The 12,543-nt window shown below is 43.5% G+C and overlaps 1 protein-coding gene across 2 annotated transcripts; it reads right to left on the bottom strand.

The window, feature by feature from the left end:
- Positions 1-3,474: 3,474 nt before the first annotated feature.
- On the bottom strand, positions 3,475-9,801 carry LOC310635367 (uncharacterized protein). 2 transcript variants are annotated; one of them, XM_083354219.1, is made up of 4 exons: positions 9,645-9,801; positions 9,319-9,426; positions 8,538-8,664; positions 3,475-8,223 (listed from the first exon to the last, which is right to left on the bottom strand). In XM_083354219.1, exons 3-4 carry the CDS (start codon positions 8,569-8,571, stop codon positions 6,158-6,160), a joined length of 2,100 nt encoding a protein of 699 aa, XP_083210345.1. In that variant the 5' UTR covers positions 8,572-8,664; positions 9,319-9,426; positions 9,645-9,801; the 3' UTR covers positions 3,475-6,157. The 2 variants fall into 2 exon arrangements, with proteins under 2 accessions (XP_083210345.1, XP_083210344.1); XM_083354218.1 differs by lacking the exon at positions 9,645-9,801 and having other exon boundaries at positions 9,319-9,636.
- Positions 9,802-12,543: the final 2,742 nt, after the last annotated feature.

Here is a 12,543-nt window from a genome sequence, read left to right as displayed (position 1 = left end):
AATGTAATCAAGTACACAGAAGCTTGACCGCCACATGTTTGTTGATGGGATTAGGTTTGGCAAGCACCATCTGGAAATAGGGCTATCACCTTATATCACACCTTATCTGCTAGGGTTACCCATGCTTATTTTGATGGGGTTGGGCAGACACGTCATATCCGGCTAGGGTTATGGCCTTGTGAGTCCTGTACCATGAGGGGTGGGGTGTGGATTATGCACGTCACTTCCGGGGAGGAGGGGTGCGAACGTCACTTCCATTTATGGGCATGGCCTGGTGACGTAATCAGCACGTGGCTTTGTTTACTTTGATCACGTCACTGATCAAAACTACTGATAAGATCCATTAAAAGTTTGTATGTACTTATACTACTCGTGCATTTATACAGCCTATCCCCAGTGTGGATCCTTTTGTGGCGATTAAGATTTCCTTTCCGGGTAAAGGTCTTTCCACACTTATACGGTCTCTCCCCTGTGTGGATCCTCTCATGAAGAGTAAGATTTCCTTTCTGGGTAAAGGATCTTTCCACATTCCATGACTTTGGAGGTCATCTAGTCCAACCCCCTGCTCAGGCAGGAAACCCTATACCATTTCAGACAATTGGCTGCCCAGTCTCTTCCTAAAAACTTCCATTGTTGGAGCATTCAGAGCTTCTGGAGGCAGGTTGTTCCATTGGTTAATTGTTCAAACTGTCAGCTAGTTTCTCCTTAGTTCTAGGTTGCATCTCTCTTTGATTAGTTTCCATCTGTTGCTTCTTCTCCCACCCTCAGGTGCTTTGGAGAATAGCTTGACTCTTCTTTGCGGCAACCCCTGAGATATTGGAACACTGCTATCATGTCACCCCTCGCCCTTCTCTTCATTAAACTAGACAAATCCAATTCCAGCAACCATTCCCTATATGTTTTACCCTTCAGGCTAATAATAATAATAATAATAATAATAATAATAATAATAATAATAATAATAATAATAATAATAATAATAATAATAATATAAAGTTGGAAGGGACCTTGGGACCTTGGAGGTCATCTAGTCCAACCCCCTGCTCAGGCAGGAAACCCTATACCATTTCAGGCAAATGGCTGTCCAATCTCTTCTTAAAAACCTCCAGTGTTGGAGCATTCAGCACCTCTGGAGGCAGGTTGTTCCACTGGTTAATTGTTCTGTCAGGAAGTTTCTCCTTAGTTCTAGGTTGCTTCTCTCCTTGACTAGTTTCCATCCGTTGCTTCTTGTCCTGCTTTCATGTGCTTTGGAGAATAGCTTGACTCCCTCTTTTTTGTGGTAGCCCCTGAGATATTGGAACACTGCTATCATGTCACCCCTCATCCTTCTCTTCATTAAACTACACATACCCAATTCCAGCAACCGTTCCCTATATGTTTTAGCCTCCAGCCCCCTAATCTTCTTTGTTGCTCTTCTCTGTACCCTTTCTAGAGTCTTGACATCTTTTTTACATCGTGGTGACCAAAACTGGATGCAGTATTCCAGGTGTGGCCTTACCAAAGCATTGTAAAGTGGTATTAGTACTTCACTTGATCTTGATTCTATCCCTCTGTTAATGCAGCCTAGCACTGTGTTGGCTTTTTTGGCAGCTGCAGCACACTGCTGGCTCATATTGAAGTGATTGTCTACTAAGACTCCGAGGTCCCTCTCACAGTTACTACTATTGAGCAAGGTACCACCTATACTATACCTATGCATTTGATTTTTCCTGCCTAAATGTAGAAACTTACTTTTTTCACCATTGAATTTCATTTTGTTAGATAGTGCCCAGTGTTCGAGTCTGTCCAGATCCTTCTGTATCTTAAGCCTATCTTCTGGAGTATTGGCTATTCCTGCCAGCTTGGTGTCGTCTGCAAATTTGATGAGTTCCCCATCTATCCCCTCATCCAAATCATTAATGAAGATATTGAAGAGCACTGGGCCCAGAACAGAGCCCTGGGGCACCCCACTACACACTTCCTTCCATGTAGATGCGGTTCCATTGAGGACCACACGCTGAGTACGGCCTGTCAGCCAGCTACGAATCCATCTGGTGGTAATGCTATCTAACCCACATTTTTCTATCTTATCAAGTAGTAGGTTGTGATCTACTTTTATCAAATGCCTTACTGAAGTCCAAGTAAATTATATCTACAGCATTCCTCTGGTCCACTAATTTTGTCACTTGGTCAAAGAATGTAATAAGATTTGTCTGGCATGATCTGTTTTTGACAAACCCATGTTGACTTTTAGTGATGACTTTGTTTCCATCAAGGTGCTCGCTGATTTGTTGTTTGATTATCTTTTCCAGAATCTTCCCAGGTATTGAGGTCAGGCTGATAGGTCTGTAGTTTCCTGGATCTATTTTTTCCCTTTTTTGAAGATGGGAACTACATCAGCTCTCTTCCAGTCCTCTGGTAGTTCCCCAGTGCTCCAGGATCTTTGAAAAATATAGTTCAGTGGTTCTGAGATCACATCTGCCAGTTCCTTGAGAACCTTGGGGTGTAATCCATCTGGTCCTGGTGATTTGAACTCGTCACTTACCATTTTCTTGCCTATCTTAACTTGCGTTTCTATTCTGTTTTTTATGTCACTGGTTTGGGTAGGTTGGACTGTTTTTTCCCTTTGTGTAAAGACAGATGCAAAAAACGAATTAAATAGTTCTGCTTTCTCCCTATTGCTTGTCACCTTCTTGCCACTTTCCCCCACTAATGGACCAATCATTTCCTTAACTTTTTTCTTGTTTTTTATATGTTGAAAGCTTTTTTTTGTTATTTTTGACTTTGGTCGCAAGCCTTAGTTCATTTTGAGCCTTAGCTTTCCTCACTTCATCTTTGCAGGCATGGGCTATTTGCTGATATTCTGACTTAGTTATGTGCCCCTCTTTCCAATTCTTATACTTGTCCTTTTTATCTTTCAATATATCAGAGAGTTCTTTATGCAGCCATGCTGGTTTCTTTTGAGAGCTGTTATTTTTCTTCTTTGTTGGTATTGTACTAGACTGGGCCTTTACTATCTCACTTTTCAAAATTTCCCAAGCTTCTTGAGTTGTTTTCCCCTTTAGGATTCTCATCCATGGAATTCTTCCCATGGTCTCTCTAAATTTATTGAAAATAGCTCTTTTAAAGTCCAAGACTCTAGTTTGGCTGTGTTCTATTGCTTGTGCCTCCAGAATGTTGAATTCCAATATTGCATGATCACTTTGTTGCTCTTCTCTGTACTCTTTCTAGATTCTCAACATCGTTTTTACATCGTGGTGAGCAAAACTGGATGCAGTATTCCAAGTGTGGTCTTACTAAGGCAGGGGTGTCAAACTCAATTTCATTTAGGGCCACATCAGCATTATGGTTGCCCGGGGGCGGGGCAGGTGGGTGTGGCCAGGTGGGCATGGCCAAGTGGGTGTTGCCGGGCGGGCGTGGCCAGCTCAATGCTGCTCACTCAGCGCAGCTGACTCTTGGCTTCCATGTTTGCTAACTTAATGTTTTGTAGCATCATACCAGCAAAGTTTTGATTTTAATTTAATTTTCATGAATAAAATACTGTCCGGATTCATACACTCTGGGAAGTGATGGATTATTTAATACATGAAGTACCAAATGAGCAATTAGCTGCATGTAGACCATCAGGCTACTTCATAAATCATGGTTCAAAAATCCGAATGATTAAAGACTAAGAAATATCATTATGTCTAAACACATTATACAGATCCTGCCTCTAGTGTCCCACAATAAACCTTAAAAGTGGGACTTTAATTCTAAGTTAAGGTGGTGACTTTGTCAATTGCAGATAGTCCTCGACTTACACCATTTCATTTTGTGACTGTTCAAAGTTGCAATGGCACTGAAAAACTTATGTTTTTCACACTTATGACCATCACAGTATCCCTATACCCATATGATCAAAATTCGGATAGGTGGCAACCGGCTCATATTTAGGAGAGTTGCAGCGTCCCAGGGTCACATAATCACCTTTTGCAACCTTCTGACAGGCAAACTCAATGGGGAAGCCAGATTCACTTAACCACTGTGTTACTAATTTAACCACTTTAACAATTGTGGAAAAAAGGTCGTAAAATGGGGAAAAACTCATTTAACAATGGTCTCACTTAGCAACAGAAATTTTGGGCTCAATTGTGGTCATAAGTCAAAGACTACCTATATTGGCAAAATAACTTTAGTTTTACACAGAAAAAAACCCAGATGCATAAAAGTAGGTCATGTTTGGACTATCTCATGGGTTGTTCAACCATCACAGAAGTCTCTATACTGGGATCTACTCTTTAAATTTATGCAAGTTACCTCTTCCAGGATCTGGGCCAGGCCAGCTGGGCGCCTCCGCTTGCCCACTTTCTTGCCCTCGGCAGCGAGTGGCCCAGGAGCCCGCGTGCCAGAGCAGCTCGGCAGAGGAGCCACAGTGGCTCCACTGCTGGGGGCATGTCTCGGCCAGGGCGTTGCAGGATCGGGCCTTGTGTTTGACATGTCTGTACTAAGGCATTGTAAAGTGGTATTAGTACTTCATGTGATCTTGATTCTATCCTTCTGTTAATGAAGCCTAGCAGTGTGTTGGTTTTTTTTGCAGCTGTAGCGCACTGCTGTGTCATATTTAAGTGGATCATCCACGACAGGGGTGTCAAACCGCTGGCCAGACACGTCACAAGGAAACCGCGCCCACCCCATGGCTGGCAATGGGGAAAAAGCTCCAATATGTCACACAACGTCAAATGACGTCAGGAGTTTGATATGTCTGGTCCACTAGGAGTCCGAGATCCCTTTCAGTTATTACTATTGAGCAAGATACCACCTATACTACACCTGTGCATTTGGTTTTTCTTGCCTAAATGTAGAACCTTATTTTTTTCACCACTGAATTTCGTTTTGTTAGATAGTGCCCAATGTTCAAGTCTGTCAAGATCCTTCTATATCTTAAGCCTATCTTGTGAAGAGCACTGGGCCTAAAACACAGCCCTGGCGCACCCCACTACACACTTCCCTCCATATAGATGCAGTTCCATTGAAGACCACACACTGAGTAAGGACCACACACACTTTTTTATTGCTTTTAACTTTGTAAGCACAGAGCCCCCTTGTGGCGAGACAGGCAGCAAATAAAAATAGTAAATAATATTTTGATGTTTTTCTGCCATTCTTTAAATTAGTGCTTTTCAACCTGTTGTACTTGTACCACTGGTGGTACTTTGGCAGTGGGCAGGTATAACACGTACGGTGGGTTGAAAAGCCGTGTTAAAAAAAAAGGGGGGGGAATGGAAAAGTGTGCCGGGGGATGAGCTGAACTGGTCGCACACCACACAGGCCTGTGAGAGGGTCAGTTGGAGCTACGGTGTTGCCAGGGCACTGCTGAGCGCCCAGGATCACCAGTGGGGCTCCATTTGATTGGCCCTTCTGGAAGTTGCCTCAGGGAAAGGACTCAGCTGCAACTACACCAAACAGAAGAGGAGGGGGGGGAGAGGAAAGGATACAAAGGGACGTTTTGGAGCGAAAGAGAGAGAGAAAAAAACCAATGGGGAAAGAGAACGGGACACAGAGACGGAGAAGAGGAGAAGCTTCTTTAAGACAAGGAGAGGAAGAGAAGAAGTGCAAAGATTAATGGCAGAGAAAGAAGCACAAATTTTCTATTTAAAGTGTGGTAAGTGGGTGGGTAGACAGTCTTCAACCTACAACCAGAATTGAGCCCAAAATTGATGTTGCTAATGGAGAAATTTGTTAAATGAGTATTGTCCCATTTTATGACTTTACATGCCCCACTTGTTAGGTGAATCACTGAAATTGTTAGGAATAGAGATTGTAACTCTTCTCCGGATGTCCTTTTCCCACTGACTGTTCAGTGATCATTTCTGCATCCAGATTATTCCAGTTGGAAAATAACAAGCATGGAACACTGGAATGTTATTCAGTTTTTGAACTGGAGGGGGTTGCAGCTCATACTCCTTTGCAGCATGACAGCTCTCCTTTCCCTTTTCAGAGGATAAAATGCAAGCTGAAGAAGGCTCAGATCCTTGGAATCCAAAGTTCATTTAGCCAGCCTAGTTCAGGAGTTGCCCCTAGAACACCTTTTGATGGGGGACATTTTCAGCCAGTCTCTTTGAGAGCAAAAGAGAAGCATGCTGAGTAGCCCAGTGCTACTTTTGGTAATGAAGCTCTTTCCACATTCTGTGCATTTCTACAGCTTGTCCCCAGTGTGGATCCTTTCGTGACATTTAAGCTGATGTTTCTGGGTAAAGGTCTTTCCACATTCCATGCATTTATACGGTCTCTCCCCAGTGTGGATCCTCTCATGAAGTTTAAGAGCTCCTTTCCGGGTAAAGGTCTTTCCACATTCCATGCATTTATACGGTCTCTCCCCTGTGTGGATCCTTTCATGACGATTAAGTTTTCCTTTCTGGGTAAAGGTCTTTCCACATTCCATGCATTTATAGGGTCTCTCCCCTGTGTGGATCCTCTCATGAAGAATAAGAGGTCCTTTCTGGGTAAAGGTCTTTCCACATTCCATGCATTTATACGGTCTCTCCCCAGTGTGGATCCTCTCATGAAGTCTAAGATGTCCTTTCTGGGTAAAGGTCTTTCCACATTCCATGCATTTATACAGTCTGTCCCCAGTGTGGATCCTCTCATGAAGTCTAAGATGTCGTTTCTGGGTAAAGGTCTTTCCACATTCCATGCATTTATACGGTCTCTCCCGTGTGTGGATCCTTTCATGACATTTAAGAAGTTCTTTCCGGGTAAAGGTCTTTCCACATTCCATGCATTTATATGGTCGCTCCCCAGTGTGGATCCTCTCATGAAGAATAAGAGCTCCTTTCTTGGTAAAGGTCTTTCCACATTCCATGCATTTATACGGTCTCTCCCCTGTGTGGATCCTCTCATGAACATTAAGATCTCCTTTCCGGGTAAAGGTCTTTCCACATTCCATGCATGTATACGGTCTCTCCCCTGTGTGGATCCTCTCATGAAGATTAAGATCTCCTTTCCGGGTAAAGGTCTTTCCACATTCCATGCATGTATACGGTCTCTCCCCTGTGTGGATCCTTTCATGATGTTTAAGATATTCTTTCTGGGCAAAGGTCTTTCCACATTCCATGCATTTATACGGTCTCTCCCCTGTGTGGATCCTCTCATGAAGATTAAGATGTCCTTTCTGGGTAAAGGTCTTTCCACATTCCATGCATTTATATGGTCGCTGCCCACTGTGGATCCTCTCATGAAGAATAAGAGGTCCTTTCAGGGTAAAGGTCTTTCCACATTCCATGCATTTATACGGTCTCTCCCTTGTGTGCATCCTTTCATGACATTTAAGATGTCCTTTCTGGATAAAGGTCTTTCCACATTCCATGCATTTATACGGTCTCTCCCCTGTGTGGATCCGCTCATGAAGATTAAGATCTCCTTTTTGGGTAAAGCTCTTTCCACATTCCATGCATTTATATGGTCTGTCCCTAGTGTGGAATCTTTCGTGACGATTAAGTTCTCTTTTCTGGTTAAAGCTCTTTCCACATTCCATGCATTTATATGGTCGCTGCCCAGTGTGGATCCTCTCATGAAGAATAAGGGGTCCTTTCTGGGTAAAGGTCTTTCCACATTCCATGCATTTATATGGTCGCTCCCCAGTGTGGCTCTTTTGGTGGTAATTAAGAAGACTGTTGCTAATGAAACTCTTTCCACATTCCATGCATTTATACGGTCTGTCCCCAGTGTGGATCCTTTCATGACGATTAAGATCTTTTTTCTGGGTAAAGGTCTTTCCACATTCCATGAATTTATACGGTCGTTCCCCAGTGTGGATCCTTTGGTGGTAAATAAGATGACATTTGTTACTGAAACTCTTTCCACATTTCATGCAGACTTTCCTCTTTTTGCTCAGACTGCAATCCCCCCCAGTTTTTACAGAGGTATTTGGTTTCTTTGAAGTAGAAGCGAAGGAGTTATTCTCCATAGTTTTTAGAGGCATGCATGTTTTTTTTAGTCTGGTTTCTGCCATAGTTATGTAATTTGAATTCAAGTTTTCTTTTTTTCTGTATTTTTCTTTTCTCATTTCTTTTTGATCTTGCTTGGATAGGAAGCCACAAATACCAAGAAAAGTGGATGGCTTCTCCCTTCCATTTTGTGGCTGTTTTCTCCTTAGCATTTTGGTGTCCCTCTGATGGCGAAGGATCACTTTTATTTTATTCTTCTCTATTTCGAGTAGATATAACATTGCCTCCTTGTCGTTCTCATTCACAGACACATCATCTGCATGCGGGGGGGGGAATGAAAATTAATATTCTGATTAAAATTTAGAAGGGTCCCACTCAAAAACATACCAATCTGCATTCCAAGTTTAGTACAATCCATTTGGCTAGCCAGGATGTGATATCTCCAAATTGTTATATAGGAGAATCTTCATCACATAGAAATAATGTTGTCATCTAAAACACAGATTAAAGCATTAGTGTTGAATCAGTCAATCTGTTCAGTCATTTCAATGGGCTATCTAGGATCTTTCTTAATTCTATGGTGAATGTTTCTGCCACGACCTTATAGCGAATTGAACTGTGTGCCCTTACCCAGAGCAGCCATATTGACGGTAACCTCCTGCATGACTTCTATGCACAAGGCCTTCTGCCCAGAATCTAGCAGCCTCCATTCCTCATCTGTGAAGTCCACAGTCACCTCCTCAAAGGGATCAGTGTTCTAGAAAGAGAAAAAAGTAGACTATCCCAGGAAACAGTTGAAAGTTCTCTGTCTCAATGCACACAAGGGAAAACACAGAGTTGCAAGAGCCAAATGAACATTCAGGATGGATTCATGTCATCTTGTCCACATAGTCCATGAGGCTGGGAAGTTGCACCTTAACAAATCACGGCTTAGTTGCTTCCAGGTTGCAGAATTGAACATAGCCAAGGTTGAACAACAGTTTTATTGTTACAGCCACTTAGTGTTGACTTACTGGCATATCCTTCATGTGCTGTATTTTTCTTGGTATACTTACAGACACATTACAAGGGAGACAGGTGGCATAAATATTTAATAAACTAAATAAACACTTCTCAGGTATGTTTATTCCCACTGTTATAGTTTCAATTCATGGGCTTCATTTCTAACTATTTTAGGCACTTTTCTTAATAGCATTAAAAAATATTAAATTCTTTCTACAATTAAATTTCATTTCTAACAAAAGGTTCCTGCCTATGAATTGTCGCATTTCAATTTCCAGCACAATCTTGAAAGCCAAATGTGGGTGGACACTGTGTTCAAGTCCACATAGACTCAGCTTTTGGTATTAAACACAGCTCCTGAATGGATGGAGCTGGAACGCTACTGTTCTCAGAAGAAACCTGCACCTACCTGGCAAGGTGGCCAGAATTGGGTCCTCCTGTAAATCACCTCTTGAATAGAGCGGGATTGATCTACTCTGCCCCAGAGCTCTGTTGAAATCTCCCCTGTGAACGGCTCCTGCATTTGAAGAACAACCTGATTTATAATCCATTTTCAAAGGACAATATCTATGATAGTTCACATTCCTTACATTTTGCTTTCCCCAACTGAAATCAGAGACACTTCAGGGACTCTGCATGTGACTTATATTTCTGAGTAAATGGGAGTTAAAACAGCAGGCTGTGTTTTTAAGTAGATAAACTGTAAGGGTGTGTTAATCAGTTTGTTTCTCTTACTATTGTGGTATTCTAGGGGTATCAGAGGCCATTCACATAATCCAGTTCCTTCCCCTTATCTAGATTCAGATAGCACAGATCAGAACCTAAACACTGATTATTATGAGATAAATGGATAACATCACAAAGGACACAGAGCTGTAATGGAAGAGAAATGTTAAATTAGGAAACAGAAACATTTTCCTCAGGAATAAAAAATTATTCAAATGTGAGTAATTCCAGAAAAGGCTGCAGTCATATTTTAGTCCTATTGCAGATATAGCTAGATCGCTAATCTTTTCTTTCCCCCCCCCCCCATGGAGCTCCCGGGATGAAGCCCCCCCGTCCTCCTCACCTGCCCCTTTCCCAGCTCTTCCCGCTGGGCTTGGCTGAGGAGGAAGCCTTCGGCCAGGGCCACCGCCTGCGAACAGCTCTCGGCTCCGCACTCCCTCACCCAGCTCGCCATCTCCGCGGGCAGCAGGGCCAGCAGCTGCTCCAGCACCACCAGGTCCAGCATCTCCCCTTTGCTGCTCCTCTCCGGCCGCAGCCACAGCCGGCACAGGCGGTGAAGGCGGCTGCAAAGCTCCCGGGGCTCTTCGGCCTCCTGGCGGCAGCCGTCGAGACCGCGGAAGCGCCGGCGGTGGATCTCTGGGCTGAGGGCGGCCTCCATCCCTGGGGATCCCGTCGGGTCTCCTGCTCGAGGGCAGCCAAAAGAAGCCCGAGGCAGTCCCAAATGTCCCTCAGCCCCTCCGCAGCCCCTTCTCCGGTGTGCAGGAGGGAAGAAATGGCTCTCCCCTCACTCGGGCTTTACCCGCCTGAGGAGACAGCGGTCTTCAAAGTCGGCCCTTTAATGACTTCTGGACTTCAACTCCCAGAATTCCTCAGCCAGGCACGTTTGAAGACCCCTGCTCAACAAGAAGCCAGAACGAGAGATATGTGCTTCCTAGAGGGGATCTGATAGAAGAGAATGAAAGGGGACCTTCCTTTTCCGGCCTCCCGGAATCTCTACGTCGCTGCTCTTCTTCCGAGGGGGGCGGGGTTCGCCGAAAGGAGGGCGGCGGAAACGGAGGCTGGGGCGGCGATGCCTGCAAAGGGCGGGGAAGGACTGATGATCTCGGCGTCGCCCCTCTTCATCGGCAGCTTGCTGCTGCCCGGGTCCTGCGCTCTGCAGGAAAGTTGGGGAGCCTCCGCTGAAAGTTGGGGCTCTCCTTGGTCTCTGGCTCCAGCGCAGGACGAACGGAACAATCTGTGAAAAGCTTGAAAAGCCCTGCTTTAAACCTATTGAGAGAATAGGTTTTGTCTGGAACAAAAATAATGTTCAAGATAAATCAATCTTCTTAATCATAGAAATTGTCGCTAACAACTGTAGCTTTTCCCTCTTTATCGTATCTTCAATTTCAACCCATACCTTAACGTAATTATTTTGAAACAACATGAAGTTCATATTTGTCAGATTAACACCCACGTATTTTACTGTTTATTCAATCTCAAAACCTGATTTTTTTATCATTTCTGTTTCACCTTCTATTTATTTTGGTAACATCTTGTTTATTAGTGTTATAAATTTCAAAATTATTTTTATTTTTCCTCTTGTTATTTTGTGGAGTAGAAAGGTTATCCAGCTGATCAATTGTCCCTGTCCTTTGGTAGAATCCCCCCCCCCCCCCCGGTTCTTGCCATTTGACAAACACTCCACATTCCTTCGTTCCTGGGTATACTAATTTGAAATACAAAGTTTCCCCCCCCCCATATTTTGTCAACTTCTGGGTTTTGCCCAATTTAATGGTGCATTCTGTTTGATATGGGTGTTGTCATTTTATTTTACATAAATATCCAGATTGCAGTCGTGATTTTTCTCTTAAAATGTACATAAGCCCTGCTCAGCACAACCAGTACCTAATGCTCATCCCATGCTTGAATTTTTCTGCGAATTTCTAATGTTAACTGAAGATAACAAATTCTATTCAAAATATAGTCTGCATTCTATGACATGTTCCTTTCTTGTGATTAAAGGGGCTCTCCTTGGCCTCTGGGTCCAGCACAGGACGGATGGAACAGAGTAGCCTGGTAGCCCCTTTTCCCACTGACCCCTTTCCTTGCAAAACGAGAGCTTTTTGAGTGCACCCGCCTCCATCACATGCAAAGACTGGTGCAGGAGAGAAATCGGGGAGGGCGACAGGAGGGGAAGGCAGGTTAGATCTGCGGCTGTGAACGAGGGGGGGGGAGCCTTGCCCTCTGCCTCGCCCTGGAGGTTGGCAGGATGCCTGGAGCAGAGAACTTCCTCTCCTCTATGCTCCCTTCCTGGAGATGAGACTTGCTCTCTAGGCGTAAAGCGTTTCTCCCGCTGGTTCGTTTGCAGAAGTGAGCCTAGAGGATCGAGAGTTTTGGTTTAACGGAACGGGAACCGATCCCCTCTTTTTCTATGTCTCTGTTTAAATACTCCTCTGGAAATCGTGAAAGATCATCTTGGAGTAAATCTTACCTATCTGATTAATCAATACTCATTTGATGGCCCATAATCAATTTATCAAGAATTTGTATAACTAAAGATCAAGAATAAGCTAAACAAAATTCTTAATTTCATATGATAACTAAATAGACTTCTCAGAATAGCAATTTGCATATGTTTTACACAGGAATTATACTTTTCTCCTTTACATGTTGAATCTAGTAGCAAAATTGGTTCTTACCTCACCCCCAAATTTAAGCACTTGTTATTGGAGGTCTTTCTGGTCAAGTATTACTGGTAGTTTGTAATTAGGGAACAAGAATTGTGGAAGTTGCAAAGAATAATGCAGAAATCTGTATTGCTGAACTGCAGGAGACCAGATCACATAGATCCACATCAACTAAAGTCACAGTACGTTCTGCTAGAATAGAAAAGGAACGAGCAGCTGCCTGAGCAAAGCTGAAGGTCTAT

The sequence above is a fragment of the Vipera ursinii genome, assembly GCF_947247035.1.
Source record: "Vipera ursinii genome assembly, chromosome: 2".
Classification (NCBI taxonomy): domain Eukaryota; kingdom Metazoa; phylum Chordata; class Lepidosauria; order Squamata; family Viperidae; genus Vipera; species Vipera ursinii.
Note: the sequence above shows the minus strand (reverse complement) of the source record. Positions and strands in the feature narration are given on the sequence as shown.

What these genes read in the sequence shown, in the direction of transcription:
- LOC310635367 (XM_083354218.1), bottom strand. Translation starts at nt 9,432, where the DNA reads ATGCAGGAGCCGTTCACAGGGGAGATTTCAACAGAGCTCTGGGGCAGA. An exon ending in AATTCTGGCCACCTTGCCAG is followed by an intron (nt 8,665 to 9,318) that starts GTAGGTGCAGGT and finishes TTCTCTTTCTAG; the next exon opens with AACACTGATCCCTTTGAGGA. An exon ending in CGTCAATATGGCTGCTCTGG is followed by an intron (nt 8,224 to 8,537) that starts GTAAGGGCACAC and finishes CCCCGCATGCAG; the next exon opens with ATGATGTGTCTGTGAATGAG.